The sequence below is a fragment of the Acartia tonsa genome, chromosome 14, assembly GCF_053477335.1.
Source record: "Acartia tonsa isolate MP-2025a chromosome 14, ASM5347733v1, whole genome shotgun sequence".
In the NCBI taxonomy this organism is placed as follows: Eukaryota; Metazoa; Arthropoda; class Copepoda; order Calanoida; family Acartiidae; genus Acartia; species Acartia tonsa.
Genome location: NC_137273.1, coordinates 24670843 through 24698293, shown reverse-complemented (window position 1 = coordinate 24698293; position 27451 = coordinate 24670843). Strand labels below are relative to the sequence as shown.

Genomic DNA, 27451 nt, shown 5'->3' with positions numbered 1-27451 from the left:
GGGGGGACTCAAATTTTTTAATTGAAAAAAAGAGGAGAACGCCAAGTAGTATATTTGTTTGTATGTACGTTATGAACATATGAAAATTTGAGTTATCGCAATTTTAAGAAGATTTAGGCGTTTTTATTCCCCTCCCCCCTCGATCACGTAGCCCTAGGCTAGGCTAGGGGATAATATGATAATATTTTGAAGAAAAAAAAACAATAATCTTTTTGATATAAGTTTAACTTTTTGTTTTAAGACATGTAATAAAGAAGACAAATATATTTTTTTAAAAACTTCAATATAAATAATGTCAATTTTATATATACAAGTTAACAAATATAATTATAATTATTTAAACTGTTTTTAAACTATTTTTAAAAGGTATATTAAAAATAAACTTTAACATCTGTAGAATCATACTGCAAAGCCAAAAATGAGAACAATTGCCCACATCAATTTTTATTAGGATTTTAAAGTTTATTTTTTACTATGGATTAAATAATTTTTACTGAATCGTGATGTTTCTTCCCTTTGTAGGTAAAATACTCAGCTTTTAGAGTGTCTTGCTTCGTAAATATTGTATGCTAGTATACAGTAAAGTTAGGTCTTTTGATTTTATCTATCAATACTAATTAAAAATTAATTCTTTACAATATATCAATGAATTAACATAAAAATGTTTCATGTTTATTATACATTAAAACACATAAAAATTGGCTGTAAAGGGTTAAATAAATTAAGATGACAACAAATGTTTATGCAATACAACAAATTTATTTTTGTCACATATACAAATATGATATAAAATAAGATTATTCAAACATATTTTTAAAAATATTTTTAAAAAGTATGTAACTTTTATTAGTAGGGTTTTCATTCTTTTCATTTTTATTAAATAAAATTATTTAACTACGTTTGAAATAAGTCACTTTGTGAAAACACTCTTTCGGAAATTCTAATTTCTAATTGGTTTAAATTCAGCATTATGTTTTTTATTGTATTATGTCAGATTTTTCAATGAAATTAATTGTTTTAGAAAAAAAATTATTTCCATTGAACAGAGTAATGTTTTTTTTATTGTATCAGTATAAAGTGAATTATATAAAATTGTTCACTAAGTTACAATATTACACGAAGTAAAACAAGACCCTTTGATCTGGTAAAAATGACCAGAGCAACAGTAAAAATTAATTTTTAAATCCCCCAAAAAAAGTTTATTGGGGACTTAATTCAAATTTGGGCTCTGCAGTCTGATTCTATAGGTGTCCTAGTATATTTTTGACCCCCCATTCAAAAATAGTTTAAAAACAGTTTAATATTATAAATATTTAATATGAGTAATTACAGATATTTATTTCATAACAAAAAAAAACATTTGTATTTGTCTCGACAAAATTACGTTTTAGCTATTAATGTCTACCATAAGTGGTAAATCGATCATATTGTCGAATGGAAAATTGCGAACTTCCTCTTTTAGGCGTTGTTCTTGGCGTTACATACTGCTGGTCGGAAAACTGATGTGGTCCCGTGTTTTTCAGCTTCCACCTTGTCTTTAGACTTGTTAATCCTGGTTCAGCGTCTGCGTCTGTATCACGCTCATCTCGGATAGCATCGTTCTTGTTATCCACATTCCCATCAATTGGATGTTCATTTTCATCATTTCCTGAGATGGTATGATCAACTTTTTCTTCAATTGTTTTAGCATTTACTAACACTACCAGGAGGAGTAATGTTAAAAATTTCATTTTTTTCTAAAATAAAATATAATTAGAATTGAAAAAGATTAGGTATGTCTTATTAACACGGAAAAATATAAATTATAATATAAAAAAATTTAAGTTATTTATTTCTTTTTCAAAACATGAGCTGAAAAGTTATAGGACAATAGCTTTTTTATAATTAGATACAACCATTTACGAATAGTTGAAATAAATTCACTTAAATGGCAAATATGAAATGAGGAATTGTTAACATATTCACAAGCAAAGGTAAAATGTTATACTATCATGTAAAATAAAGAATATATAATTTTTATGCTCTTGAGAAATCTTCTAGCTCCACCCTTTTCTAAGTATGATTTGATCTATCGCGCAGCCCTCCCCCCCCCCCCCCCCCCCAAAGTAAGTAACTTAGACCAAAACTAGTTGTAGCCAACTCGTTATAAGTTCCTCAATATAACAAACATTTCTAATTTAATTATATTCATTGTTTTAGGCGGTTATCATAAAAGTGCCTTGTTGCTAACAACAACAAATTCTTATTCCCGTCGTTCCTTTGAAAAAAGGAAGGCAGATTTTCGTTTTTTTTTCTACTACTCTAAACCAGGTTAGATTTGGTTGTATTGGGTACTGGGTAGCCATAAAGGGTTAGTCCTCCCCGCAGGGGTTAGGCATAGTTAAAAAACCCTACCCCTATTATGTTTATTTTTTTATAAGGAAGGGGGTTCATTGCCCGATAGTCACTTTCAGGAAAATCACATTGTTTTTGCAACAAACTAAAATCATTTGAATGTTAATTTATCTATCTACTTTCGGCTACGCCTCTAAGGCCTCTAGTGGCACCTCCCCCAAAATAGTTATAAACCTTCCCGGGACCTATGAGAAGCTACCCTGTTAAGGGGAACCCAATATGTGCAGCGGTTAGCGTGATCCTTCGGTACAAACAGACAGACAGACAGATAGACATCGTTCTACTTTGTATTATAGATATGTCTTATTTTCCCTATTACACTCTGATATAGTATATTACTGTTTTCGTATTTCTCTGCTCCGCTACTATTGACTGTTGTGTTTTTTTTCATGGTTCAGATTTGTTTTATCTGGTTGAAATATATTGTATTTGATCAAGAACATTCAAGCTTTTTATATTTTTGGGGATGGTAAAAAATATTAGAAGCGAAGAATTTTTTTTAATGAGTATTTTTTTCGATGGGGGGGGGGGGGGTTATTTACTCCCCTCCCCCCTTGGACGTCCCTAGTCAGACAAATGAATATTTTCCATTATACTTACATGGTATAAGGATTTTTTTTTGTCTGGAGCTTAAGATTTTTTCTAAACCGATTAAGTTTTCTATTTCAGAGAAATTTTCCAAAGATCCTTGGATGGTTTTAAAATCGTATTTGTAATATTAAGTATTTGTATAGTTTTATACTAATTTTGCAAATTTTTTACTACCCCTTTAATACTTTTCATAAAGCTCACACCCCCATGGTAAAACTCTGTGCACGCCACTGGATTGTTTTATAAAGAAATTTTGAAAAGCGCACAACAATTCCAAAATCAATTTACGTAGTTCAAGATGTATAAAAACAAGGATGACAACTTCCATAAGTAGCGAATTTATTGATAGACATCTAGAAAAAAATAATCTTTTGAGTATGTTAAACAGACATTAATATACAAATCTTAATGAAACTTAGTAAAAATATTGATTTAATTCCTGAAAAGCTCAGTCGTCTGAGAAAAAAGCTAGAAATCGATCTAGAACCCCAATTAACAAACAATGTATAGATGCACATATGTCATAAGAATCTTTCAAAAATTTCAGCTATCTATCTAATAGGAGCCGAGAAAATCACGTTTTCCCCACTTTGTCTCTAACAGACGGACAGACCCCCCCCCCTCCCTAACAGATTTCAGGGGGGTAATTACCCCCCCCCCCCAAGCAAATTTTACCCCCAGTGTAAAAAATTTGGGGAGGCAAAAAAAATTTGCGGCGAACTTGGCACTCATTTTACCCCCCCCCCCAAAAAAAAAAAACTGAATCAACCCCCCCCTTAGAAAATTTTTACCGCCCTCCTAAAAAAAAAGCTTGGACGCCCTTGTATTAATATAAATGTCAATTTGAGTGATTAGACTTTTTAGTAGCGAAGCTACTCTATAAATTGATATGTCCGTCTGTCCGTAAAAGTTTATTTACTAAATTAGTGAGAGAAAGGAGTAGAGGCAGATAAATCACACATTTTGATAACAATTTTTGCAATAAACAAAATCAAAGTGTTGAGCAATAAGTAACATAAGAGAAACATTAATTTACTGTACAAAAAGCCCATCTCAGTATCATCGAAAATATGTTTTGTAAGTTTTCACGTGCACATATAAGAAAATGCTAAATAGATATTTTGAAATGTTTGTTTAACTGTCCATCAATAAATTATCCTTAGAAATACCGACATACAAAGTTTCTCACCAAAACCTTTTGTAACAGTTGTTGATTTTGACCAGGGAGAAGGGAATGATATTCTGACAAACAATTCTAAAGTAAAATATCCCCACAACTCCTTTCCCCTTTTCCTCCCCTTCTTACCCACCCCTCTTCAGTTATAAGAAAAAAAAACAAGATATACCCCCAGCTAACTTTCAAAGGTTTCGTGATTTTTTTGTAGAATTGATTGTCACAATCAGGGACAAGGGAATAATATTCTGACAAACAACTCTAAAGGAAAATTTCCCTACAACCCTCTTCCCCTTTTTTCCCCCTTCTTTCTCATCCCTCTTCAGTTACATGACAAAAACAAAATATAGCACCAGATATATAAGGTTTTGTGATTTTTGTAGAATTGTTTGTTAGAATAGCTACCCCTGGTTACAACAGCTAGGCCTGGATTTTGACTTTCTTATTATTTATGTTTTACTTCTTCAAACACTTCTATTATTGCTCAAAATCAAATTTGTTATCATGTTTTTGTTTCCAGGAGTCAATTCTTTTATTCTTCTCATTTGTTTATTATGAAATATCTTACAAGGATAAATTAATATTATATATTGTATAGATAATCCATCTGACCAAAAAGTTCGTCAAAATGAAAAAGGAATTCTAACAGTAGACAAAAAACCTTAAAATCTTTAAAGTATATAGTTTTTTTAGAAAGCTAACTTTATTCTTAGGAATTCAACTATTCATAGCTAACTTTTTATAGGCTTTGTCAAATTGTCATGTGCTTCACACTATACTAGGAAATAAGTTTTTACATGATATAATTTAACTGAGAAAACTATTTATAGTTGACTCAATATGTGAACAAAATATTAGTATATAGTTTTTTTAGAAAGCTAACTTTATTCTTAGGAATTCAACTATTCATAGCTAACTTTTTATAGGCTTTGTCAAATTGTCATGTGCTTCACACTATACTAGGAAATAAGTTTTTACATGATATAATTTAACTGAGAAAACTATTTATAGTTGACTCAATATGTGAACAAAATAAAAAAAAGTATGTCCTTTCCTACCCAAATGTGTAAACAATTTCTATGCCAGATCCAGTTGAAAACGTAACGAACAAAACTTGTAATCTTTAACCATAAAGGACAAGTGCATATTTTATCACATCTGTTCTGAAACATACAGTAAATCCAAAACCCTAGTAAGAATAAATCTGAAATATAAAATAATAATAGAATAAAGTAAATAAGTTATAAAATATAATTTTGTTAACTTAAATTCATAATGGGATTTTTATATTAATTATTATATTTATTATTAATGCACAGATAAAACATAAATATTAAACAACAATATGAAGGCAGTACTTCAGGTTATGGACTTGATCCGAGTACAATATCAGTTTGAACAACCAATGACAAGTGTTGCATGTACCTTCATTCTTCTGCTATTGGCGGAGTTAGATGATATGTCTCTTGGTTACCTCTATTCAAGGATAACAGAATAGTTATTTCTCGCATCGTATTATAAACAGCTTTCCGCGGATATAGAATGTACAATTATAAGATTAAAACCAGTTTTTGAGCCCCGAGGTGCCGAAGGCACGGGCTATAAAAACTGGTTTTAATCTAATGATTGTACATTTTTACATTAGTAAAAAGCTGGATATAATACGATGCTAGACATAGTTTTTTCGTATGGATGAGAACCGGTTCCTATCCACCGAATGAATACGAAAAACATTATTTACCTTTTCTACAGAGTGGAGCCTAGACATAACACAGTTGGTTAATTAAATCCAGAAAAAAATAAAATTAATAAGATCGTATTTTAGTTATTCAAAATGTAATCTCTAACAATGTCAACATAATTACAAAACTGTTTTTTAATGCATTATTGTTTTTAGTTGTACTAAACTTAAATAAATAAATAAATTTGTTTTTAAGAGTTTTAAATTAAAAATATTGGTTTAGTACGTTCTGATACCCTTTGGTGTCATGATGATTTGGATTTTAAATTTATTAGTAAGTTTGTTTAAAAAAATAACTTGAGATTATATTTTTTAACATGCATTGTGTGTTCTAATAAGTTTAGGATCACTCTCACTGTCTGTCTGTAGGTAAATCAAAGCATATATCAGATAACCCCTTTTATTTTCTAAAGAAGGTGTATCATTTTTTTTTTATAGCTAGCCGGTTCTTTTAGTAAGTAGTAGATGTAAAATTTTTCATAGAATTCAGATATGCAATCGGTTTTTTTGTAGACCTCTTATTTTTTAAGTAATTTAAGTTTTTTTAAAAAAGATTAAGTCGATTTTAAGGTACTAAAACGCAACAAAAAAAGGAAGAAAATGTCCATTATGTACAAAAATAGTAAGATCTTTAATTTGACACCTTACTTTTTGAATTTTGTCAGATAATTATTGAAAAAATTGATTTTTTTAAACCCACGAGAATAAAAACTTTGAACTTAATTTTATCATTTCACAGGTAAAAAAATATGGGTTCATATATACCTTTAGAATCAGAAAAATATTACGAATCCATTGTAAGCAAAATTGAAAAAAAGTAAAAAATATAAAAAATAAACAAATGGCCAATTATATTTTTGGTTCAGGCAACACTTTTGTCTTCCCTTTTTTACTCCCTCTTTACCCCCTTCCCATTTTTATACTCAATTCAAGAATTAAGACGTTGCCTGTATAATATAATATGATATTTTCATATAATTCCTTTTATTGTAGTTTATAACTATATTGTAAACTTTTTTTTTCAATTTTGCTTACAATGGATTCGTAATATTTTTCTGATTCTAAAGGTATATATGAACCCATATTTTTTTACCTGTGAAATGATAAAATTAAGTTCAAAGTTTTTATTCTCGTGGGTTCTATGATGTAATTGTAAAGCACTGAAGATTCCATAAAATAGATACCTAACTAAATTAAATATTTCATTAAATAATGAAAAAGAATTTCTATAGGCGATTTCTTTTGGGAGGATGTCAGGGTGTCTCAAAACTAGTTATAAAACTTACCAGGACCTATAAGACGCTTCACTTTAAAGTATAATCATATTGGTTCATTGGTTAGTGAGTTAATTATTGTATTTTTATGTTCTAAAGAATGAGATACTACTATATATTTGAATAGTAGTGGCGCCCTTAGCATCTAAGAACTCGTGTTTTCTAAAGGGTAAAAAGGGAGGAGAAAAATAGCCTAAAACCACTCAAAGGATTGACCTATAATAGTGTGGAACCATCATGGGATCTATGTGAAGCTTTCCTAAAAAGGAGAACTCAGTATTAAAAGTAATGAAATCTGAAGCTATAGTCAAATAAACCTTACTTACTACTTTTTGTTATAGGATAGTACTTATTAACTTAATAGATTAGGTAGGTGCTTTTTTTACATAATTAAATTACCCCCCCCAAAAATTTTACCCCCGGGGTAAATTAAATTGGGGGGGGTAATTACCCCCCCCCAACAGATTTGGGGGGAGTATTTACCCCCCCCAACAGACTTTAGGGGTGGTAATTACCCCCCCCAATCAAATTTTACCCCCGGGGTAAAAATTTTGGGGGGGGTAAAAAAAAATTTCGGCGCGCTTCGCGCGCCATTTTACCCCCCCCAAACACGAATTACCCCCCCCCCCCTAAAATTTTTTACCCCCCCCAAAAAAAAAAGCTTGGACGCCCCTGTGATACACCTTCTTTACAATTTTCAATATTTAAGGATTCAGAGGTCGGTCAGATATTGATTCAATATTTTCTCCTTGCTTTTTATTACTAATTTTTCCTTTAGCTGTGAATTGTTATGGGTTAAAGATATGGATGTTAATTAATTTTATTTATCTTTTCCCTTTATCCATGCTGTACTTCATAACATCCAATTCTAAATATTTTTCTATCTACTAATTTGTAATCTTACTAGCGGCTTCGCCCCTAGCCTCTATGGGCGTTGCCCCATGAGGTAATTAAAAAAAAATGGACATGCAACCAATGGAACCACTAGTACATTGTTTTCATGGGGGGTAATTATTTGTTTTTGGGGGAGTTGTGGGTGTCAACCCTCCCAGAAAATAGCCTAAAACCACCACAGGACCAGTAGGTATATTCCCTGAAGAGTAGAATCCGATCGGTTAAGTGGTTACCGAGATCTTAAGGGACGGAAAGACAGACGGACGGATAGACATCAAGCTACTTTGTATTATAGACTAGCGACTTCGCCCCTAGTCTCTAGGGGCTTTGCTCCAAGAGGTAATTAAAAAAAAAATGGAGATGCAACAACTTATTTCGAACATTTAAAAAAAAACATATTTTGGTGCTGCGAACCATAATTTATGAATTTACCATAATGCTTTCTTTTCAATCTTTTAATCATTTCTTTAATCTAAAACCACCACAGGACCAGTAGGTATATTCCCAGAAGAGTAGAATCCAATCGGTTCAGTGGTTACCGAGATCTTAAGGGGATGGACAGACAGACATCATTCTACTTTGTATTATAGATATTTTTTTTTAGGTTGGGATAGCAATTGTCACTGGACAGCAAGAATGTAAGGTAAATGATTAAAAACATAATTTTACCAACATTTTATAATTTAAAATTCAAAATTTAGAATGCAGTATTCAATGACTGTATATTTCCACCTTCTTACAATGCTATCCATACTGAGAATATTGAAATGTGTGCAGATGTATGTGATGTAAGTATATAACTGTAATTTGATTTATAACTTGTAAATTGTGGAATTTTTGTTTATAAAATATGTCATACAAGTGTTACTGTTGTGTAAATCTACTGATTTGATTATTCTAAACTGGTGATTTTTTCTATTAGAAGATTAAATTTTTTTTATTAAAGGTCTATGCTTCAGTAGGAAGTTGTTCCATGTATTCATTTGATACCAATGGGTTTGTTGATGAAAACTGTAAGGTATTCCATTTTAGTATTATCTCATGGAAAATTAATATTGTAAAAAAATTCCAAACTAATCATTTTAATCTTATTATATTTTAGTTGTATAATATGCAAACACCCATACCAGACTTCCAAGCCCAGTGCAATGAGGTTGGAGTACCAGTCAATGACAAATGTATTTTCTATGATGTAAGATTTTTAGCCTCATTGGTAAAATAATTGTAATATGATTATAAGCACTAAATTTTTTTTATATTTGTTTTATCTTTTTTTCTAGAAAAGTAATGTTTTAAATATCTTAGATAGGAAATAAATTTTATAACAAATGAATAATAACTATGTTAGAATGATGATATTTGTAGGATGAATGTACAGTTACTAACTCCTGTCCTACTTGCATAGCCTGTGGAACTGGTACATGTGGTGGCTACATGCAAATGGATTGTGAGGTTATCAGATTTTTACAGATCCATTAGGCATCTTTTGATTTAAAGTTTTGAATGAAAGTACATAAGACATATAAAAAAAAATTCTATCAATAGTCTAATTACTGAACTTTTTAGTTTCAAGGTGAAATACTGGAAAGGCATCCTGGTATACCATTTGATACCTGTCAAATGCTTTGTAAGGCAGAAAAGGCTGCTTATATTCATTATTACAGAGAATCCCAAAATTGCTATTGCATGGCATCAGGTAAGCAATGAAATGCAAAATTTAATCTAAAAAGAACAGTATCTATATTTTTAGGCAATATTTTTATTTTTAGTAGCGAAGCTACTCTATAATTCACTTTGTCTGTCCGTCCGTCCGTCAGTCAGTAACGCTATGGGGCTCCTATTAGAGATAGACAGCTGAAATTTTTTAGTTAAGATTAATATGACATATGCGCATCTAATCTATACATTGTTTTGTCCGTCTGTCTATTAATTGGGGTGCTAGATCGATTCCTAGATTTTTACGTTTTTGTAATTTTCTCAATTCCTGTTCAAGATGAATGGCCGGAATTTTCAGGGATTAAATAAATACAAATTCTACATATTTCCATCAAGTTTTATTAAGATACCTTTATTGGTTGGGGGCTAGATCGATTCCTAGATTTTTAGGTTTTCATGATTTTTTCGATCCCTATACAAGATAGACAGCTGAAATTTTTAGGGATTGAATAAGTTTAAACTCTTAAACTCTACATATTTCCATCACGTTTTATTACGATACCCTTATTGGTTGGGGTGCTAGATCGATTCCTAGTTTTTATAGTTTTATGTTTTTCTTAACTCCTGTTCAAGATGAAAAGGTTGAATTTTTAGTGATTAAAATAGTCATTATTCTACATATTTTGACCAAGTTTTATAAAGACTTACTATTGGTTGGGGTGCTAAAATGAATTTTGATTTTAACGTTTTTCTTATTAGCTTAATGCTTCAAAAGGCAATCATACATTTTTTTTCCAGATGTCTATTCATAATTTTTGAGCTTCGCTACTTATGAATGTTGTCATCCTTGTTAAGAATGTCTCAACCCTCAAGTGAAGATTTTTAAAATCTACTGTGTATGTAGATAAACGAGTGTGCAAAAAACAAGTTGTTAAATATGGAACTGATATCAATGTTTGTAAGTAATATTTTTAAGAATTATTCTAAAACATTCAAAGCAAAAAATAATTAGGAAGGATTAATTTTTTCGATAATGAAAAATAACATATATTTTTCACCATAGATACTGAAACAATTTTTATCATCAGGTAATGATGAGAACAAGGTATCATGTGCTAGTGGAGATTGGACAGAAGATCCCTCATCAGGTTTTAACAGGGATATAAGGATGGGGCATTGGATCTAAAATTTATTTACTTTGCTGTCTTGGTGGGTATTAGAACTTGGTGGCAAGGGTACAAGGGGTAAACTAGTTCCAAGGGCCATTTTTCTTTTGATTAATCACATTATCTTGTGATATTGGCAACCTGATTGTCAAATAAATGTTCTTTTCTTAGGAATTTTTAACATATTTAAAATTTTTAAAATCGATAAAAATTGCACTTACTATTTTTTTAAATCTTTGTGTAAATCTAGTTTTCATGGTCATTTAGCAAGAACTCATAAATTGAATTACTTGCCAATTGTCCATATCCCTGGTTTTAAAAAGAAAACATTATATCAAATTCTGTAGTAGTGATAGATATTAAATTCATTGAATTTGCTGTTTTAAATTTAGGATCATGTTATCATGTTAAAAATACAAAGTTATCTTGGAAGGAAGCTCATGATTATTGTCTTTCTATGAGTGACAGTTACTACAATTCTGACCTTGTTTCTATTCATTCAGCAAGTGAAATGCAATTCATTAAAAGTAAGTTACAATTGTCTCAAAAACGCGGCGGTATAGAGCTATGCTACACAAACAAGAACTAACTTCTTCAGTAGAAAATATATTTTGCTTTTTTCAAGCCTTCTCAATTATATTTTTAAAAGACCATAATTGCAAAAAATTCTTTAGAAAATAACAAGCTTTATACTAGTCAAAATTAATTTACAAGTTTAATAAAAAAACAGGTTGAAAATATTAAATACTTTTTGAAAGAAGTTGTATCAACTTTATTGCTTTTTATTTAAGATAGCTAGCCGGTTCTTTCAGCAAGTAGTAGATGTAAAATTTTTCATAGAATTCAGATATGCAATCGGTTTTTTTGTAGACCTCTTATTTTTTAAGTAATTTAAGTTTTTTAAAAAAATAATTAAGTCTGTTTTAAGGTACTAAAACGCAACAAAATAAAAGAAGAAAATGGCCAGTATGAACAAAAATAGTAAGATCTTTAATTTGACACCTTACTTTTAAAATTCTGTTGAGTAATTATTGAAAAAATCTATTTTTTTAACCTCGGTTTAATAAAAACTTTAGACCTAAATATTTTCTCAAACAGACATAAAAAACATGGGTTCATATATACCTTTAGAATCAGAAAAATATTACGAATCTATTCTAAGCAAAATTAAAAAAGTTTTATAAAACTATTACAAAAAAAATAAGTTTATTTTAAGAATCATAATTTTCGGCTTTAAAGGGTTAGCTTGAACAAAACCTGAACTAAACCTAAACAAAAGACAATGCAATGTAGCAGAAATTTTTTAAACACAAGAAACAATAATGTATTTTTAACTGCATTGTTTTGAAGTTTATAAACAGACTGATGCATATTTGTTCATAATTTTTCATTCTTTACATGTTCTTTAATATCACTATATTTATTGTAGTATCTATTGTATATATTGTATGAACGTTCTCCTTTTTTTCTGGCAATTCTATAGGTTAATTTTATAGATTAAGCTTCCCGATTCGTCAATTTTTGCGATTTGTGATTGGCTAGTTTAGTAGTTACAATTCTTAAAATAAACTTTTTATTTTTTCTATTTTTTATTACAATTTTTTAAAACTTTTTCAATTTCGCTTAGAATGGATTCATATTATTTTTCTCATTCTAATGGTATATATGAATCCATATTTTTTATGTCTGTATGAGAAAATATTTAGGTTTAATGTTTTGATTAAACCTAGGTTAAAAAAATAGATTTTTTCAACAATTACTCAACAGAATTTTAAAAGTAAGGTGTCAAATTAAAGATCTTACTATTTTTGTTCATACTGGCTATTATCTTCTTTTATTTTGTTGCGTTTTAGTACCTTAAAACCGACTTAAGTATTTTTTTAAAAAACTTAAATTACTTAAAAAATAAGAGGTCTACAAAAAAACCGATTGCATATCTGAATTCTATGAAAAATTTTACATCTACTACTTACTGAAAGAACCGGCTAGCTATCTTAAATAAAAAGCAAAAAAGTTGATACAACTTCTTTGAAATTTTTATTCAAAATAAAATCTTTTTACTTTGAAATATGGTGTACCTAATCGTTCGAGAGTTTCTGTACAACTGAATTTATTGTAGTGGACAAGGAAGGGGGGGGGGGGGGTTAGCAGATGACATTTGGCGGTCAAACTTTTCAACAATGAATTTATACAAAAACAAGAAAGAAAATATTCTACATTTTAGTTTGGTTAACTTTTTTTTAAAACTGTTTTTAACCTATTTTTATTAACACGTATATATAAAAAATATACTATGTCCCCAATAAACTTTTTTGGGGGGATTTAAATATTAATTTTTACTGTTGCCGTGGTCATTTTGACCAGAGCAAAAGGTCTTTTTTTATTTGGATAAAATTCGTAGCTTTTAGACTGTTTTGCTTCATAAATATTGTATTCTGGTATAGAGTAAAATTAGGCCTTATGATTTTACTATAAAAATTCACTAAAAAGTTAAATCTTTACAATATACCAATGAATTAACATTAACATGTTTGTGTTCTATCACCTTTTTTAAACACATAAAAATTGGCTGTATAGGGTTAAATTTGATGACAACATGACAAGATGACAACAAATGTTTATGCAATACAACAAAATTATTTTTGTCACATATACAAATATGATATAAAATAAGATTATTCAAACTTATTTTTTTTAAATATTTTAAGAAAGTATGTGTCTTTTACGTGTATAGTTTTCATTCTTTTCATTTTAATAAAAATTATTTAACTACATTGTAAATAAGTCACTTTGTGAAAACACTCTTTCGGAAATTATAAAGAATTGAAATGAAACAAAAATCTTATTGGTTTGACTTTAGCATTATGTGTTTTATTGTATTATGTTAAATTTTTCACTGAAATTAATTGTTTTAGAAAAAAAATTATTTCCATTGAACAGAATAATGTTTTTTTTATTGTATCAATATAACGTGAATTATATAAAATTGTTCTCTAAGCCACAATATTACCCCAAGTAAAAAAAACCTTTTGCTCTGGTCAATCTGACCAGAACAACAGTAATAATTAATTTTTGAATCCCCCAAAAAAAGTTTATTGGGGACTTAATTCAAATTTGGGCTCTGCAGTCTGATTCTACTGGTGTCATAGTATATTTTTGATATACATTTTAAAAATAGGTTAAAATCAGTTTAAAGTTACATTTGGTTTTCCATTTAAAGAAATCTCTTCCTAACATAAAAATCATATTTCTGTTTTTAACCTATTTTTAAAACATATATCAAAAATATACTATGACACCAGTAGAATCAAACTGCAGAGCCTAAATTTGAATTAAGTCCCAAATAAACTTTTTTGGGGGGATTTAAAAATTAATTTTTACTGTTGCTGTGGTTCTTTTTGATCAGAGCAAAAGGTCTTTTTTAATTTGGGTAAAATTCGTAGCTTTTAGAGTGTTTGCTTCATAAATATTGTATTCTGGTATAGAGTAAAATTAGGCCTTTTGATTTCATCTAAATTAATTCATTAAAAAGTTAATTCTATACAATATTTCAATGAATTAACATTATTATTTAAAACACATAAAAATTGGCTGTAAGGGGTTAAATAATGTAAGATGACAACAAATGTTTATGCAATACAACAAATTTATTTTTGTCACATATACAAATAGATATAATATAAGATTATTCAAACTTATTTTTTAGAATATTTTTTAAAAGTATGTATCTTTTATGTGTGTGGTTTTTATTCTTTTCATTTTAATTAAATAAAAATTATATAACTACATTGGAAATAAGTCACTTTGTGAAAACACTCTTTTTTGAAATGTAAAGAATTGAACTGAAAGAAGACTTCTTATTGGTTCAGACTTCAGAATTATATGTTTTATTGTATATGTTAGATTTTTCAATGAAATTAATTGTTTTAGAAAAAAAATATTTCCATTGAACAGAGTAATGTTTTTTTTATTGTATCAATAAAAAGTGAATTATATAAATTGTTCTAAAAGCCACAATATTACCTCGAGTAAAAAAGACCTTTTGCTCCGGTCAACATGACCAAAGCAACATTAAAAATTAATTTTTAAACCCCCCCAAAGAGTTTATTGGGGACTTAATTCAAATTTGGGCTCTGCAGTCTGATTCTATAGGTGTCCTAGTATATTTTTGAACCCCCATTCAAAAATAGGTTAAAAACAGTTTAAGAATAAATGATATTATGTATATTTTAATTTAGATTTAGATTTGAATGGTGGAGATGAGTTTTGGACAGGTTTTAATGATATCCAAAAAGAAGGTTTATTCATTTGGTCAGATGGGTCATCGGGTATTATTTTTTTTTATTGAAATGATGAATATTTTATTAACATATAGCTTAAAAAGAAAAAACCTTTTTATCTTTTTGAGAATTTACGCTCCCAATAATATTAATAATAATAATATTAATTGATCTAAAATCAGACACATATCATAACTGGAATGATGGTGAACCAAATCATCGTGATGGAGAGGACTGTGTAGAGGTAAACTAATCTGTAAATTAGTAAGATGTATCTGTATGTCCCATAAGATCAGATAAATGGTTCCATAATTGAAGAGAAGTTCAACAAAAGTTATAGGGAAGTATATATGAAGTATAAGTTTTATAGTGATTGGACAATGGATCTAAAATTTTTTTTTGGTACCAGAACCAATGCAATTTTTCTTATTTTGGCTAATTTTGAAGACTTTGGGAACAAGCACATAGAATGCTGCTAAATGATTATTCTCCTAGCAGACAAAGCTTATTATTATATTTATTATTCTATCTCTTAACAAACCCACATTTCCCCATTAATTTAAAGTATTTTCTTTGAACACTTACTTCATTCTAATTATTCAAATCAAATTGTGTTTAACTATTTTGATGTTATTTTTCTAGCTGAAACTGTTCTTTGAAAATATTGAGATAGAACTCTGAAATTGAATTATTTGTCCATTGTCCCATCCCTAAATTATTAGGAATTTTCACGCTTGCCTATTCTTATTATTCAGTTGATATGTTTTATTTATTTTAGTTCAGAGAAAATGATGGATGGGCTTGGAATGATCAGACCTGTGATGAGCAAAGACATCATATCTGTAAAAAGACAAGTAATTATATTATTAAAGTACATATTTTGATTAAATGAAATGCAGCATTAGCACAAAAAGTAATAAGCCTACTTTCTTTTGGTTGGTTAAGAATTCAGGCTTAGAAAACACTGGGTTACACTGTAGATAGATTATAACCTGTGCTTAGGTAGTAATCATGTAGATCATATTGTATTGACCAGTTAAGATTTAATACAAAGGTTACACTTTCAAGTGTTTGGTTGTATGGTAGGTGTTAGATTACCTAATGCCTCAGTAATTGGATTACTGAATTGCTTTTTGGGATTAACTTTCTATTTTATTTCTGTTTTTTCTATTGTTTCAACATTTTATTCCATAATACTAAATGAATATTATTTAAACTTTGCTATTTAAATCCTATAATTTTCTGTTTTATTCTAGGAAAAACTGGAAATATAAAACCATGTGGAAGTGGTGAATGGATAGAAGATACATCAACAGGTTTTAATAAAATTAAATTGCTAAGATTTTGATCAAATCTAATAATTAAATTGTAAATTTACTTTTTTTCATTTAGGATTATGTTATTTTGTAAGTGAAGAATCATTATACTGGGATGATGCACTTTTTGAGTGTCTGTGTCTAAGTGACAATGATTATAAATCTGACCTTGTATCTGTTCATTCAGCAAGTGAAATGGCATTCATCAAAAGTAAGAAGTTGTTGATATCTTTGATTTTCAATGCAATGTATTTTTAACAATATTATATATATCCTCAACTATATAAGATGCATGTTTGGGAAATTTAGTGTTTGTATGCCAACTTAATTGTCATAAGTATCTAGACTAATCTTATTTGGTATGGTGATTGCTTATGTTCCTCTCCCACCAGAGATGTAGTCATTTGTTAAATATTTCTTCCCTAATGAGTTTTCTTTCTTAAAACAGAAATAAATCATAGGGTTCCATCTGCCCTTTTAGAGATGAAGTTCCTATAACTATAATTTGTGTTAATTATTTATTTCTCAAACTGAATAGATTTCTGAATTTAGATCATGTTCTGAGTGATAATGATAACAGAATTTGGATTGGGTTTAACGATATCAAAACTGAAGGATCCTTTGTTTGGACAGATGGATCATCAGGTGTTTCATAAGTTTAATATTTTTTAGAAAAAAGGGATTATTTTTTCTTAATAATAACTTTCATAACGTATACATTTTTTGTTTAATTCAAAACAGATAGTTCATTAAAAATAAAAGATATGACTTCTCTGTATTATGTTAAATACTGGATTCTTTTTTAAATATATCAATTTTATTTATATTTCTGTCTTTTGCAGAAAATTAACCTTTTTAAATTAAGAGGCAAAATTTGATATTTTGAGAAAAAAAAGTATAAATTATTTTTAACAATTACTATTCATTGGTCTGAATACATAAAAAATATCAAAATTTAAATGTTAGTTGATAAATGTTTAATAAAAGAAAAACAATTTAAGTTACTTATACTGATTGGCATGATGGGCAACCAAATAATTCTAATGGTGAGGATCCTCATGGAGAAGATTGTGGTGAGGTAAGAGACTACATTCATATTCTTACCTCTCATAATGAGAGCTTGATTCTTTTTAAAAGCTCATAACAATTTTGATTCAGTAAAACATAATGCTATTGTAACAATTATCACCAAGATAAAAACTAATTGCATTGCATTGTATTAAAAAATTACATATGAAAATTTTTAGGAAAATGCTAAAAAGGTTTTACGATTTTAACAAACAAAAAGGCCTTTTGGTTAAAGTTATATAGTTATTTAGTACATAAATTGTCATGAACAGTTTCAAAACAAACATTATTTTAAGGTGGTAGTTGCTGATATTATATGATTATAATTAGTACTTTTTTTAAAGATTAGAGAAGAATCAGACAGAGAATGGAATGACCGTGAATGTGATCACCATTCTCATTCTATATGTAAAAAGACAAGTAAGAACCTTTTTAAAGGGTTAGTTGCACGAAGTGCATTCAAGCTTGAATTTAGTGAACTGCATTTTTTTCTGTTTAATAGTTTAAACTGCATCTATAGGACATATATTTGAAATTTAACTTTCTACCAAGTAGTTTTAAAAATATCATGACTTGAAAATCTTGACCGTCCTGTTTTCACAAAAACAGCATGATTACTATCCTAGTGGTGCTAATTGATTGCTATTTATTGTAATACAAAATTATATATGTCAATTGGTATTCTTGTTACTAATGCTTGCAATTAAACTTGTTAAATGCAATTTATGCTGATGATCAGGTTTTTAATTATGAGTTTTTATTTCCACATACAAAAAAAAATATATTCATCCCCTGAAAATTTTGAAATTTTGAAAAAGTATACAAAGTTTTTTTAAAAGTTAACAGTTTATTGGTTACATGATGCTGTTCAATTTTTACAATTTTTCAATATTTGCAAAATATTTTTGTGATTAGATGCATAAACTATGCATTAATAGATCAACAAAATATTTAATCCAAGCAATAATACCCAAGAATATCATTCAATATAGGTCCATTAAAAGTCTTATGAAAACTGTATTTCTATTCTGCTTGCCTATTGTATTGCAATTATTGTAACAATTACAAGGTTATTGCAATAGACTTCATCCTTATAATATAAATCATTACATACAAAATGGCTGTTATGAATTTAGAGTACGAAAAGGGTGAAAATTAAGAATCCTCCCTAACCTATTATAAACATAAATTCAAGAACATATTTTAAATGGTAGTCCAATGACTATTTTTTACAATTAATAATTCTTTATATATATATTCTAATTCTATTTTTTCATTCTTTCATTTTCTTTCAGGAAGGAACTACAAGACTGAATCAGAACAAAAATAATATGAAATTGTTGCTTTAAAACATGTTCAATTATTGGAATTAGATAAATTCAATAAAAATTGTTTAGTTTCACATTATTTCCTATATACATATATAATTTGTAAATTATTTTTCTATTTTTCTTTTTAAAGGAAGCCTGCAAGTATTATACTTACATTCTAATTTGTCAGGGAAGATAGATTTTTGGTAGTGAAGCTACTCTATAATTCACTTTGTCTGTCGGCAGTCCGTCCGTAATGCTATGGGGGAAACATGATTTCTTGGCTTGTATTCAAGATATACAGCTGATATTTTTAGAGAAGATTCGTATGACATATGTCTATCTAATCTATACATTATTTTGTCCATTTGTCTGTTATTTGGAGTGCTAGATCGATTCCCAATTTTTCAAATTTTGAATTTATCAGGGATTGAATATCAGGGAGTAAGGGAGGGGACAATGGGCAATTAATTCAATTAAAGAGTTTTTGCTGAAAGGCCATGAAATCCAGATTTATCCAGAAAATTTGAAGAAAATTGTAAAGGGTGTGTTTATCAAATTTAGAAAACTATAAAATAAGAAAAAAGTTCTAAGAAAAAAAGCATTCATTTGAAAATTAGATTACCAGTACATCAGACTGACATAACCATTTTGTAATTAATTATTAGATAAATTGTCCCTGGAACTTGTTCACCCCATATTCCTAAATTTTAAAATGCTACTATTTACAAGAATTAAATTTAATGGTTCTTATGTTGTTTATTACACAAATATCACAAATTAAGTTAGAAATTAAGTTAATTGATACTTGCAGCTATATTCAAAACTAACTCAGCAAGTTAGCGGCAATGATGCGCTAGTACCCAAAGTCAGTAAGAACCTGCTAAATTCTTGCACATTTCCTTTCAGCTAAGACCGAAAGTCTGAGACTCCTAAAAATTGAATATTCGATCCATTGTCCTCCCTTACTCCCTGCTCATATTTTACATATTTCCATCAAGTTTCATTAGGATTTGTCTATTAATTGTGGTGCTAGTTCGATTCCTAGATTTGTAAGTTTTCATGATTTTATGGTTGCGTGATTTTAAAGGCTCCGTGGTTTCCCTCATTTATCAAGTTTAATGATTATTGTACGTATGACACTGCTCTGTCCCGATATCCATTCACAATTTTTGAGCTTCGCTACTTATGGATGTTTGTCATCCTTGTTCCCTTTTAAACGGTAAGTAACAGAATCATGTAAGACCCGGGATAGTGGTTAATGTATTTAATTTTTGTCAGGATGGTGATAAAGTCGCATCTCGTTACAACATTGTATCACAATTAAAGTTTTTAAAAAAGGTTCCTTATGCTGCTATAACAGGTGAGCAACATAATAAATTAGAGTAGAAGAAATGCCTTGTGCCATATTAGGCACAATTCATCTCCACGAAGGACTAACTTACATCCTTATGTAAAAGTAACATAATGTTTGTGTGTGTTTGGTTGTACCACAGGATTTTGCTAACCGATGAACCGATATGGTTTTCCTTTTTAATGTAGCTTCTCATTGGTCCTGGGATAGATTATAACTATTTTAGGGGAGTGTACCATCAACCTCCCGAGAGAAATTGCCTCTAGAAAAAAATACCTTTCCCCATAATTTTTTTAGATAAGGGAGGGTTGACTTCCCACACCCCTTGTCCTCAACCTTAAGTGCATCTATAGGCCTCTAGGGGCATAGCCGCTGGTTCTTAGATATATAGATAAAAAATCCTAGTAGATATAAGTTGTATATTTTAATAATATAAAATAAAACAATGTCTGGCTGTCCGTCCGTCCGTCAGTAGCTTAGTTATGCATATTGCTGGAATTGGAATTATCTCAACAAAGTATTATTTTAAAATTTCTGTGAAATAATGTGTAATAATTATAGTGCTATGATAATAAAAGCATCTCAATTTTAGCAACTCTACATCCTATCATATAAAGTATTAAGGCTTTTTGTCTGTACCTTAAGAATTTGATAACTACTGCACTGAACAGATTGTTTCTTCATTTTATGGGAGCTTCTTATAGGTCCCAGGATGGTTGGTTATGGGATATTTAATTCTTATAGCTAAGTTTGGTTTGTTGGTTATTTTCCTATTTTGCTTACTCCTTCGAATACAGAGCTCCCACAGGCTAGGAGCGCACCCGCTAGTGCTACTAAAAAGTCCGTATGTTTCCATTTCCATTTCCAGTTTTTTTTAGATATTTGAGAATTAGAAATATTAGTTATATTGCGAAAAAATCAAATAAATTTTTGAGTATAAAAAGTGCTGTCACTATCAATTTATTAAAGTTTGTTTTTTTTCTGATTTGTTGAGCTTCTCTTTTCTGGATGTTGTCATCCTTGTTTTTTGTTGCCAAGTGCGTTTCAAATGTTGAGTCTCAGTTTTTTGATCTTTTTAATACAATTTTATAATTTAAATTTATTTTTGATTCTTAAAGATTTGTAAACCCTAGAAACTATTAGTAGCTAAATATTTAAGTTAGTTGCGTGCACAGGTTTTTTTCTCTTAAAGGGGTCAATGTCTTATTGGCGTAAAAAAGGAAAAGGCAGGCCTTCCCAATTTCAATTTTATGAAAGGTGATAACTTTTTTACGCCTAATTAATTTCACTTTTTGTATGTAAAACAAAATCATCACGGAAAAATCCAGGGAAGAAATTTTGATACACTTAAAAACTGGTCCTAACAGAGAGAAAAAAAAGTAAATAACGTTCCTACAATATATTGAAAAAAATGTATCATTTAATAATTGTTGAAAAAGGTCTTTGAATTACCAAACATTTTATCAAAATATTATACTGTTTTACAAATTAGATAATTATGTTTTAAATGACAGGTGGCTGCGCCCTATATTCGCTGTGGCCAAGGAAAAAGACTTGCGCGAAGCGCCCAGAAATAAATTTCCTCTTTGAAATGAAAGGAAATAAATAAGGTTTTTGAAGTGGAAGTTTTTGTTATTCAGTCGTTTGAAGATCTTTCTCGATTACTAGGACCAAACACGATCTTGTGGTTAGGAAGCGCGAAGCGCCTGTAAATAAATTTCTCCCTTTAAATGAAAGTTGATATTTGAAGAATCTCTTTTTTTTAAATTCAGCTGTTTGAAAAAGATCTCTTGATTTATAGCACAATTGGTCACAATCAATTCAAACCTAAACACGATCCCTTTATCCATGATGGCTGATGCCTGGTCACCCAAATGCAGAGGCGAATTATACTATCCACACCTCTCCGCAAGAATCCGCAAAGTGTGGCGATAAAATTAAGGCCTATATTTCATGTTTTCATTTACAGTTAAATCCTTCTTTCCCCTTCTTCAGAGATATTTAAGTTTTAAAAAAAATTAAAATCCTTATCATTAAAATAACAACAACGACTTTTAATTTTCAGGGTTAATATATTGCCTATCAAAAATATTTTATATTGAAATACGATTATTGACAATTAATTAGATGAACTTTTGAAATGAAATAAATTATACACTTATTTTTAATATCCCTGAAAATTTTACCTTACTGAATTTGAAATTTATATCTGTCTGCTAAAATGTCCATAACATTTACATAAATAACTCCCAGTGGTAAAAAAAATAATATTAATTTGTTGTAATTTATAACAGATTTTTGATTTTAAACGATATAATTATATGTAAGCATTGGATTTTTTTTATTACAGCCATAGCAGTGCCGCATTTTTTTGCGGTAACCAAGACGAAATTTAAATTATCTCCCGCAAACATGTATTCAATTTGCCAATGAAACAAGGATGACAACATCCATAAAAGCGAAGCATTGAAATGGTAGGACAAACGGACATTAACATTTGTATAGTGTCAGAACTGAATGATCAGAATATAAATGTATAAGAGTCAAACCAAAATTAAAAGTAAATTTGTTGAAAAACTGCTAGATACAAGATAATGTTTATGGACATACTTACATTTTTAGGACTTGATTATAGAGTTGCTTCGTTTATAGCATTATACTTTGTTGTCCCAGGAATTAATATACCAAAAATCAGATCAATCAGATGATTAGATCACATTAAAATTTGTTGTTAAAAAAGTAAAAAAATCAACATGTTTAAAATGGACGTACGGACATTCTGGTATTGATTATAGAGTTGCTACGCTTTCTAAATCGTACCTAACTACTAAAGGAATTACCATGCAAAGTTTGAAATCGATAGGACAATTCTAACATGCCTAAATTAACGAAAAAAGCTATCCGTTACGGATGGACGGACCGACCCTAATTATAGAAAAGCCTCGCTTTTAAAAATAGGGCCCAGATGCAGTAGTCAGAAAGGATAGTTTGAATTACCTAGGGTGAATGTTAAAATTTTTAAAAATGGGGGGAGGGAAGTTCTAACACTTCTACGTAAACAGTGATTATAGGCTTTGTCTTTGGAGTGAGAGGATAAATTATTTCACAAAAAAATTTCCTTTTGGGGTGTAGTTTTCCTATTTAAAAAAATTAGGATTTGCCTCTAGGTCCAGGTACTGCAGGCCTCCAGGTCCAGGTACTGCAGGCCTCCAGGTGGATTCTGGACAGGTAAAAAAAAATTCAAGTCAGAACAAAACTTATTTAACAAAAGATGCTACTTTATTGGCAGTATGAACTAATTTGCAGAAAATTTTGAAATCAGGCTCCAGGTTCAGGTACTGCAGGCCTCTAGGTGGATCCTGGACAGTTAAAAACTGAAAATTTTTACTTTTAAAGTCGGAATAAAACTTATTTAACAGAAGTTGCTACTTTATGGGCAGTATGAACTAATTTGAAGAAAATTTTTAAATCAGGCTCCATGTTCAGGTACTGCAGGCCTCTAGGTGGACCCTGGACAGTTACAAACTGAAAAATTCTACTATTTAAGTTAGAAAAAATATTTTTTAACAAAAGTTGCTACTTTATGGATGGTATGAACTAACTTGAAGAAAATCTTGAAATCAGGCTCCATGTTCAGTCACTGCAGGCCTCCAGGTGGATCCTGGACAGTAAAAAACTGAAAATTTTTACTATTCACGTTAGAACAAACCTTAATTTAAAATCTGCTACTTTTTAGCTAGTATTACCTGATAAGCTTAAGATCTCGGTAACCACTGAACCAATCGGATTCTTCTCTTCAGGGTATAAACTTATTAGTCATTTTGTGGTTTTAGGCTATTTTCTTGGGGCGTGGGACACCCAAAACCCCCTCCCCCCCCCCAAAAAAAAATACCCCCTATTTTTTTTTTTTTTGAAGATGCAGTTCCAGATTTTGAAGATGCAGAGCCAGGGCCTAAATTTTTTTTTTGATGATGCTAATGATGATGAAGATCCACCCCATGTACTACATTTTTTTAATTACTTCTTGGGGCAAAGCCCCTAGAGGCTAGGGGCAAATTAAAATCTGCTACTTTTTAGCTAGTATTACCTGATAAGCTTAAGATCTCGGTAACCACTGAACCAATCGGATTCTTCTCTTCAGGGTATAAACCTATTAGTCATTTTGTGGTTTTAGGCTATTTTCTTGGGGCGTGGGACACCCCAAACCCCCTCCCCCCCCCAAAAAAAAATACCCCCTATTTTTTTTTTTTTTGAAGATGCAGTTCCAGATTTTGAAGATGCAGAGCCAGGGCCTAAATTTTTTTTTTGATGATGCTAATGATGATGAAGATCCACCCCATGTACTACATTTTTTTTAATTACTTCTTGGGGCAAAGCCCCTAGAGGCTAGGGGCAAAGCCACCTAATTAACTTAGTAACTTAAATAGTAGAAATTTTAGTTTTTAACTGCCCAGGATCCACCTGGAGGCCTGCAGTACCTGAAAATTGAGCCTGATTTCAAAATTTTCTTAAAATTAGTTCATACCATCCATAAAGTAGCAACTTTTGTTCAATAAGTTTTGTTCTCACTTCAAAAGTAAAACTTTTCAGTTTTTAACTGTCCAGGATCCACCTGGAGCCCTGCAGTTTTTGAAACTGGAGCCTGTTTTAAATTTTTTTAAATCAGTTCATTCTATCGATAAAGTAAGTTAAATAAGTTTTTTTCTAACTTGAATTTTTTTTACCTGTCTAAAATCCACCTGGAGGCTAGCAGTATCTAAACCTGGAGGCCAAACAAATTATTTTTTTTTTAAATATTAAAACTACATCCCAAAAGGAAACTTTTTTTGTAAAATAATCTATCCTCTCCCTCTAAAGACAAAGCCTATAATCACTGTTTACGCAAAAGTGTCAGAACTCCCCCCCCCCCTCTTAACACTAATTGAAAGGCCATAATTTATTGAATTAAAATGTGATTATCTTATTATATAAAGTAGTAAGCTTTTTTGTCTGTAGCGAAGGATCTTGCTAATCGCTGACCCGATATGGTTCTCCTTTACACTGAAGCTTCCAATAGGTCCTAAGGTGGTTTTAGGCTATTCTATTTGATAGATAAAGTCTGGGTATGGTGTTAGGCTATTTTTTCTGCCTTTATTTATTCTTTAGAATAGAGCCTCTAGATGCTAAGGGCGCAGCCGCTTGTATATATCAAAGAGCGAAGCTTTTTTATCATTATTAAAGCGAGTTTTTCTATAATTAGTGTTGGTCAGTCTGTTCGTCCGGAATGGATAGCTCATTTCGTTAATTATTGCATGTTAGAGTTGTCCTATCAATTTGAAACTTCATATAGTGATTCCTTTCGTAGTAAGGTACAATTTAGAAAGCGTAGCATCACTATATTCAATACCAGAATTTTCGTATGTCAATTTTAAACATGTCGTTTTTTTACTTTTTTAACAACAAATTTGTATGTGATGTTAGTATCCGATTTATCTGATTTTTGGAATACGGATTCCTAGGACAACAAAGTACAATTTCATAAGTGAAGCATCTCTATATTCACCTCCTAAAAAGGTATGTATCTCCTTAAACATTATCCTGTATTTCAGCAGTTTTTAACAAATTTACTTACAATTTTTTCGACTTTTATATATTGATTAATGAGTTCTGACAATCTACAGGTGTTAAACTTCGTTTTTCAACTGTTTCAGAGCTTCGCTTTTATGGATGTTGTCATTCTTGTTTTTAATGTCTATTTTTGAGGCGTCCAAATAATTACTGTTTGGAGGGAACAGGGGACATAACTCCATCTATCACACAATTGAAATGAGAGTGCGATCTAAATTTATGATCCTAGTATGTTACTGCAATTTTCAAACTTAATCTTATCAATATAAATATAGTTTTTAATTGAAATTTAAAGGGTTCAGAAGCTGCGGGCAAGCCTCAGTGAAATCGTCATATTATAACTTTAAAATTAAGCTGGATATCTAAACATGTTTCTTTACAGCCATTTTCCTGGTTAAAATCTTTATTTTGCACACCTGCGGAATTTGAGGCTTGTGTGCGGCTGTCGATCCCTTGAAATTACTATTCTTAGCCCAACATAAGAAAACGATATATTCTATGATAACAGCTGATTAGATAAACAATACTTTCTTTTAACGAAAAAATATGTATTTTTTGCAAAAATCATGTTTTAAAATTTTTTAAAAAGTTATACAGCTTAAAAAATTAAAATAAATAATTTTTATTTTACACCTTTTTTTATTTTGCTGCCTTAATAAGGAAATATTTAATATATTTGAATCGGCTTAATGCAAGTTTTTATCTTTTTTTTATGATTATTCAATACATATGAAAAAGTAACATTTAAAAATCTCGCCACAAGAAGATTTAACAAACAAAACATTGATTTTGAGTAAGATTTGATTTTTAAGTTTTAGAAAAACTATAGAAATATTCAAAGTTAAGTGTTTGTTTGCATTTTGAAAAAATAATTTTGCCCTGTTCTATTTGATTAGAACTTTTCAAACAAACTTCATTTTATAAAAGATTAATATTTTTTAATGTTTTTTAAACATATTACTTTAGATTGGTTAAAAGTTTATTTTTCTACGTGATTTAGGGGTTGCAATTTTTTTGCAAATTACGTTTTTTGGCTTTTCGTTCAAATAAGTTGCATAATTCTGGTTTTTACTGTATAAATTTATTAAATGACTTCAGAAAAACATATTATAATCCTTACATTTACTTTTTTTTCTAACAATCTGTTTTTTAGGAGACTTTTTATATCGCTGACAAAAATGGCATTATTCTGCAAAAAAATATTTTTTTTTGCAAATATAAAGACATGAAAGTATTTTATAAATGGTTAACTTTAATTTTTGTTTTAGCAAAATGCATTATTGTTTCTTCTAAGATGAAAATAAGGTATCGCGAATATTTGTTGCAATTTGAATGCGATTTTATTGCAAAAAGGAGGACATAGGATTTTAGTTTTAACAGATTATGATTCTGGACCCAAAATTACATAGGACTGAAGTTTTCCTTTGTTGATTGCTGAAAGTTAAAGTTTCTTGCTCTAGAATTGCTATGTGTGGTATGAATAAGACCATGAGGAGATTCATACTGAAAAATCAGGACTTTAAAACAAATTAGCTTGGAGATTACTATTTTGTTCTTGACATAACTCCTGATAAAAATGTATTGTAAGTATGCCATTATTAAGCATAATTTTTTCATTTGTTTTTT

The 27451-nt window shown here is 29.7% G+C and overlaps 1 protein-coding gene across 2 annotated transcripts; it reads left to right on the top strand.

Moving 5' to 3' along the window:
• The first annotated feature begins 6127 nt into the window (after positions 1-6127).
• LOC145306213 (C-type mannose receptor 2-like) lies at positions 6128-18973 on the top strand. Of its 2 annotated transcripts, XM_080148231.1 has the most exons (19): positions 6128-6174; positions 8673-8711; positions 8770-8856; positions 9015-9086; positions 9171-9260; positions 9434-9520; positions 9635-9764; positions 10629-10682; positions 10813-10872; positions 11283-11417; positions 15129-15218; positions 15353-15414; positions 15949-16024; positions 16427-16486; positions 16563-16697; positions 17039-17131; positions 17488-17564; positions 17899-17974; positions 18850-18973. In XM_080148231.1, exons 1-19 carry the CDS (start codon positions 6148-6150, stop codon positions 18882-18884), a joined length of 1485 nt encoding a protein of 494 aa, XP_080004357.1. In that variant the 5' UTR covers positions 6128-6147; the 3' UTR covers positions 18885-18973. The 2 variants fall into 2 exon arrangements, with proteins under 2 accessions (XP_080004357.1, XP_080004358.1); XM_080148232.1 differs by lacking the exon at positions 9171-9260 and having other exon boundaries at positions 18850-18961.
• Positions 18974-27451: the final 8478 nt, after the last annotated feature.